The sequence below is a fragment of the Cicer arietinum genome, chromosome 7 (genome assembly GCF_000331145.2).
Source record: "Cicer arietinum cultivar CDC Frontier isolate Library 1 chromosome 7, Cicar.CDCFrontier_v2.0, whole genome shotgun sequence".
NCBI lineage: Eukaryota > Viridiplantae > Streptophyta > Magnoliopsida > Fabales > Fabaceae > Cicer > Cicer arietinum.
In genome coordinates, this window is record NC_021166.2 from 10,111,039 (window position 1) to 10,118,446 (window position 7,408).

Genomic DNA, 7,408 nt, shown 5'->3' on the forward strand with positions numbered 1-7,408 from the left:
CGAAAACGTTTAATGGAATGCATCTTTGTGAACAAATCAGCAATCTGTAAAGAAGAGACAAACGGTAGAGTAATGATTCTATGCTGAAGATGATGATGAGAGGGGTAACGAGGAGGATCAACAATCGCAGGAGGTGGTTGGACAGCCGGGGGGACAAGAGGGATGTCACCAAAGAAGAAGCAACAATCAAAGAGAAGAACCAAGCCAACAAAAAATCAAACCGAAAAAGGAGCGACCAAAAAAAGGAGCAACAACCATATCAAAATCAACAGATAGGAACCACCAAAGAAGTAGCACCACGAAACCAAATCCAAACAAACCAAGGAGCAACAACCATATCAAAATCAACAGATAGGAACCACCAAAGAAGTAGCACCACGAAACCAAATCCAAACAAACCAAACCAAATAGAACCAAACAAAACTAAATCATATCAAACCAAACTAAACAAAGAGAGAAGCAACAAAGCAAATCACTAGAGAGATTAGCAATCAAACAGAAGAAGCAACAGACAGAGCGACAACACAGAAGATCAAATTTTCAGCCTCATCCAAGTATCCAACCCTTCCTAGAAGGTCAATCATACAACCATAATGCTCAATCTGAGGCACAATTCCAAATCTCTCCATTTCTTTGAAGCATCTTCTTCCTTCCTCTACCAAACCACAATGGTAAGCAGATAACACACTAGTCATTGTTATCTCATTCGGTTCAAATCCTTCCCGTAACATTGCTGCGAATACTTCTAACGCTTCCTTCGCACAACCATTGACACCATAACCATTTATCAAAGCATTCCACGACGATGTATCTTTTTCATTCATCTCCTCAAAAAGCAATTTAGCTTTTCCAATTTCCCCACATTTTGCATACATATCAACCAAAGCATACACATGAACATCTTCATCAAGTCGGTTCCTTTGCACAAACCCATGAATCCAAACACCCAAATCCAAAGAACTCAAATCAGCAACAGCAGGAAGAACACTCACAACCGTCACTTTATTCATTTCCACATCCAAACGTCCCCTCATTTCCCAAAACAACTTCAACGCATCGTGTGGTCGTCTATTCTCACAATATCCCCTAATCATCGCATTCCAACTAAGCACATTCTTGACAGGCATACAATCAAACATAAACCTAGCCGCCACAACATCATCATCCTCACAATAACCATGAACCATACTAGTCCAAGAAATAACATTCTTATCCTTCATCTTATCAAACAAATCCCTCGCCAAATCCATACACCCCATTTTCACATACCCATCAATCATAACATTAGAAGCAACAATATCTCTATCAGGCATAACATCAAAAAGCTTCCTGGCCTCACTCATATCCCCACACCTAGCAAACCCAACAATAACAGCAGTCCAAGAAACCAAACTTCTCACAAACATTTCAACCAAAGAAGTCCCAACATACAAATTAACACAAAACCCATTTTTCAAAACAACACAATGAACCTCCAAACCTTCTCTCAAAGCCATACAAATAATGAGACAAACACAATCACTAAGACAAAATAAATTAGGAATAACCTGGTGCTGTGCGAACACGATTTCTCCCCCTACAGACGTCGTTTTACCGATCCAACCGTTGAAGACGAAGACCTGAATGTTGTGAACCTTCTGTCCAAAAATCAGCCAAATCCAACGGTTAACGAATGCGCAATCGATGTTTTTGTGAGACTGATTTAACAAAATCGGGAACAAGGTTACTCTTCTCTTTTCTCTTTTGGTGGTTGCCTTTTCTATCAAAATAGTCTCTCTCTCTTCTCTATGGTAGATCCCAGGATGATAATTCTCAATCATCTCTTCATAACGATCAATCAAAATCCCCCAATAACCATGCAAATAATAATGATTCTCAAAGTAAACTTTACCACCCATTGTTCTTTTTAGCTCGGTTGGTTAGAGCGTCAAACCCTAATGGCTTGTGGAAAGGTTTATAGAACCCTAATAAATTTTTTTTTTTACTGATCAGCTAAAAATAAACGAAAAGCTACAAAGAAAGGGTAAAGCAGAATTGGGACACGGTTTAACGAAAAAATCTCACCGAATATTGGAATGTTAGAAAAGAGAAACTATAATTATATTCCCTAATTGTTGGGAACTCGACAGCGGAATAGAGGCGGGATCGTTCAAGGAGGATCGAAATAGGCTCTAGATACCATGTTAACAAAGAAAAGAGAAAGCAAGAGGAAGAAGAGAAACAACCACTCTAGGGTTTCATAACATAGAATGAACCAAAACCACAGTTAATAGGGTTACAATGAGTATATATATAAAAGAATAGAATTGTCTAGAATTGTCTAAAATACCCTTACTACTAATATATAATAATATTATCTAACAGTCAGCACGTTAACAAGTTGACTGTGTTATCATAAAATTGACGGATAGGCTAACATTATCAATGTTTGGAAATGCCAAGAAATAATTTGGAATTTCTATAAAGTAAGAGACTATAATTAAGTGTTAAAAGCGAGGGACTTATTTATTTATCATCTTTTTACCCTTTAAAGTGCATTTCACAAATATCATTTTGACTATGAAAGATAATGTCAAATATAATTATTAATGACTATTTAATACTGTTATATTTAACATTTTAGATTAATAATATGGTTAATTTGTATTTGAATTAACTTATTTTGTATTCAAAAATAGCCAAGAGAGGTTTTGGGAAAATAATGATTTAAAAAAAAAATGTAGGTGTGTGCTTAATTTTGTGGTGAATATTGATTTTGAATCCATTTGCTTTGAACTCTTTTCAAAAAAGTTTACTGTTTTTTTTTTTATAAAAAAAAAAAAATCACTTTTAAGAGTATGTAATTTATTTTCTACAACTTTTAAAAAACTCACAATTAAAGTGTGTGTTTGATGCAACAATGATGAAAATTAATTATGATAGAGCTGATATTAATCGATATAATTTTAATTAAAAATAAATTGAACATAAATTGATTTAGATACATTAAGTAAAAGTGATTCTTATCAATTGTTGATAATTTGATTCAAAATTATTTTTTTAAGTTCAATTATTAAAATGGTGTTATATTTTTTTTTTCTGAAACAACCAAATGATATATTATATATAAGAATTATAAGGACAAGACGTATCAAGAAGAAAATATATAAAGTTATTAGATTGCTGCTTTTCAACATTAAAAAATAACATTTAACACAAACAAGACATACACCATCAACGAATAATCACGAAATGCAACCATAATGAATTAAACGGACAAACAACTAAGAAAATTTTACCATTATTTAAGTCTTATACAAAGTCAAAAAATAAAAAATACAAAGTCACACGACAGTTGCATTTTTTTGCGAAAAAATAATGGTGTTCCCTCATTTTTCAAACATCTCAAGTACAAGCTTGTCAAATAAAATTAAAAATGGACTCCCTTCCTACCAAGCACATTTAACCAATCAAATTATTGTGCATGAGATAAAACCCGAAATACAGCCAAAAAAAAAAATTCCCCAATCTATCCAAACTAGGATATTCCTCTATACTGATCAAAAAATGGGACAACTAAAAAATAAATATTGAAAAGTTTTCTTCACCCTACAACCACCCATACACACAAGTTTGACGATTATGTTCTAAAGTTTCATATAATAGTATAAATTTCTTTTATTCGGAAGTCTTCTTCTCTAGGGGAAAAAAATAGAAATTTGGAGGCCTTAAATCAAGTGATTCACACGCTTTATGGTTCGGTTAGTCATGTAAAGGAGGTATTCTTTTTTTTACTAAAAGAAACCATATTCATTGATTAAAATTGTATGATATATTGATGTAATATAAATTCAATTTTACTAAGAACAAAAATGATGAATTTGCGAACAAATTTACAACGTTCAAGTTAAAAGCATAAAACGACAATAACATGTCTATAAATATGGTAAAATTCAAATGTCTAAAATATTAATGTTTTTGGATCTATATCGTTGACGACTCAAAAGTCATTGATGAAAATATGTAAACAATCAAAGCTATTTTGTCCACCTGAACCAAAATGAACACCGCACCAAGACGGGAACGAAATCACAACAAAAAATACGAAAGAAAAACTAAATTTGTGTGGAAATTATTTATTTAAATAAAATGAAGGAAAAAACAATTTAGAAGAGTGATTCTAGACCCAAAAAATGATCCTAAACCACTTATCTTTAATGGATGAAGAAGAAGAGAGTTAAGTTTAAAATTGGGAGTAACTTTTCTCATATTTTAAAGATGATATTTTTGGACAATATATTTTCTTCAATTTTTTATGTCCTTTAAGGAAATTTTATTATAAAAACAATACTTTTTTGTAGTTGTATCCAAACAAATAAGAATAATAATTTTAAAGTGATTTTAGCTATGGCAATGAAATATAAAATAACTTATCATTTTCTAAAAAATATATAATCTTGTTTCATAAATTATTGAATACTAATTTTGTTTATCTATAACAAACGATGGTTTTACCCAATCAAATGCATATTGTCATATTATCCTTAGTTGCCAGATAAATTTTCATAGGCTAGAATTAACACATGAATTATGATCTAGTTTGTAAATCTTAAAAAAAAAATATATATATATATAGAAAATGAAATACTAAAATAATCTTATAATAACCGAGTTTTTCAATGTAAGCTGAAATTAACTTCTACGTTTCAAGTTCTTATAAACTTAAATTCTATATTTGTTTAGCCTTTTTAGTGTGTATATTTCTAGGCTATTAAAATTTTAAAAATTACTGTGCAACATGCCCAAGTTGATCATTTTTTTAAAATAGCAGAGGTCAGTTGTTAATTGTTATTTTATTAGTGGAAAATTTGAACCTATAAATTATGTTCCTCCCTAAACTATCAACCCATATTTTATATTTTATAGAGGTGTAATATGTGCAAGTCGATCTGCTAATCCGATCACTCAATCCAACTCAATTTGTATTTGTGTTCGATCACTTTTAGGTCCGACCCGATTCAACCCGTTTATATTTAGTTTGGGTAATAGGTTCAACTGAACCTGTCGACCCGACCCGGTAACTAGATATAATTTTTTTGAAAAAAAATTATTTGGTAGTTCAATAGAGTTTCATTACTCTTCTTCTCTTTTAGATTTTCAACAACTGTCATCTATCTTCTTCTTTATGATGAATTTAGTTTAAATTTTGTACATTTGTTAAATACAAATTTTGTTAGTTAAATAATATTTATGAGTAAAAATAATGCTTATGCAAAAGCTTATGCTTATGATGGATTTAGTTTACATTTTTTACATTTAAATCTATTAAACACTTTTTGTTAGTATTGTATTTGAAAATAATAAGTACTCTAAAAATAAACAAATGAAGCACTCTGTAATGCTTATGATGAATTTAGTTTACATTTTTTACCTTTGAAACTTTTTAATTGTATTATTGAAAAGATTTGAGACAAATAGAACAAGAAGCTCAAGGAAACGAGATAAATAAATAAAAACTTAGTAAAATCTCTTCTATTGCTTGGTTACATTTTAATAAGAGAAATGATACATGCACATGTAAGTATTGTGGAAAAGTGTACGCAACCTCAATATATTTTCTTGTAAAATAAAAAAACAGGTTATTATTTATGTATAACTCGTCAACTCAACCCAACCAATTCTTGATTGAGTCGGTTCAGTTCGGGTTAAATAAAAAAAAATACAGATTTAGAACTTAACCTAACCCAAAAATAATCGAGTCAAGTATCAAATTGTCAAAACTGTCCCAATTCAACACGGATACACCTCTAATATTTGCAATTTCAAAAGATTTACACAATAAAGAAACAAAATACATAAAAATAACTTATTTCATCAATCCAATTATGACTAATTATATATTATATATGAAAGAACAAATTATTATAATTTATATAAATACTATATGGCGTACACATACTAGTAATATTCTATTTAACAGGTCGAGGTTCAAATGAGATGTCAAACTCATTTCTCATTATACAAAAAACTGGAGAGAATTATACTGTGCACCATTGCATCTAAACCTACCACCCATTAAGACACATGGAAATATAACTTTAGTCTTATAAACTTTTATAATAAATTTCAAAATTAATAGTTTCGGCAATTTCAAAATTTCAAAATTTTTAGAAGTTTCAAATTTTCAAATATATATTACCTAAAGATGGCAGGCCTGCCCTTGAATCCCGAAAAAGAGTACGAATAAGTGTATGGGCTTTTATTCCTAAAAGACTGCAGCAGAATTATAACACATGTTTTGCTATAAGCATTTACACTTTTGCTAATACACCTCCTTTTGTTTACATTTTTACAAAAACTTCTGTCAAAATTTAAATGTATTTTGTAGTTCTTCTTTTGGTAATCTGCTGTTCAAATGTATTTTGTAGTTCTTCTTTTGGTAATCTGTTGTTCAAATATATTTTGTAGTTCTTCTTTTGGTTGTAAATTGTAATGTATTTTGTAGTTCTATTTGGAAATAAATATTGTTTTTATAGCTTCTTTCCAGAAAACAAAACATTTGCTTTTAAATACTGGACCAAATAACAAAAAGTAGTGTGTTAAATATGTTTTTTACATTTATGAACCAGATCAACAATTCATTGCACCAATTAATTTTAATTAAATTAGCTTATTTAACAAATTTCCATTTGTACCCTTCTGATTAAAATAATTTGCCAAAATAAAACCCGATTGAACTTTTCTTTTTTAAGATTCCCCAAAAGAGGAAAGTGAAAACATAGAGGGCGAAAAGCAGGCCACACGTATATGGGCCTTGAACTCGATTCTTCAATCGTGATCCGTCTCACGAATATTAGTTCGAAAAAGCAATACGAAACCCACGAAAATCCTAATGGCAAATCATAATCCCATTTGTACCCCCTTACTATTTACTGACCAATATTAAAGCATCATCACCAAATTGTAATTTTATCGCAGTCTAGAACTTTCTATAGAGAAGAAAAGTAGAAGTCCGTGCAAGAATCTGTGGGGTCCACACCATTTATCAGACAGCGAAAACCCCGGCGCAGTATCACGGGTCATGCAGCGGTCTCGTAGCGTTGAAAAAAACCCGAACCACACTTGACCTACCCCCACCCATCATTTCCAACTTTATTTATACCCAAAAACCCACTTCCACATTTATTCTACAACCTTCTACACTTTTTTCCTTGTTATCTCCGCTACCACTCTACTCTCTCAACTACTTTATCTTCTTTCTTCAGCACCCATGGGTAAAACCGTTTCCTTCATTTCTTATTTTTTTCATCGATTATCTTAATTAGTATAACTTGATCTGAATTTTCCTATGTATTCTTTTTTTGTTATTTCCAACTTTGAATTTCTGATGGATCAGCCAAGGTCAAGATCGGAATCAACGGTAAATATT

The 7,408-nt window shown here is 31.0% G+C and overlaps 1 protein-coding gene across 1 annotated transcript in view; it reads left to right on the forward strand.

The window, feature by feature from the left end:
* Positions 1 to 7,163: 7,163 nt before the first annotated feature.
* Positions 7,164 to 7,408, forward strand: part of GAPDH (glyceraldehyde-3-phosphate dehydrogenase, cytosolic) — a 3,290-nt gene continuing 3,045 nt past the window's right edge. Inside the window, exons 1-2 of the mRNA NM_001365164.1 lie at positions 7,164 to 7,253; positions 7,376 to 7,399. Of these exons, the coding sequence (NP_001352093.1) occupies positions 7,250 to 7,253; positions 7,376 to 7,399 (28 nt within the window). The 5' untranslated portion in view covers positions 7,164 to 7,249. The remainder of the gene's footprint in view (positions 7,254 to 7,375; positions 7,400 to 7,408) is intronic.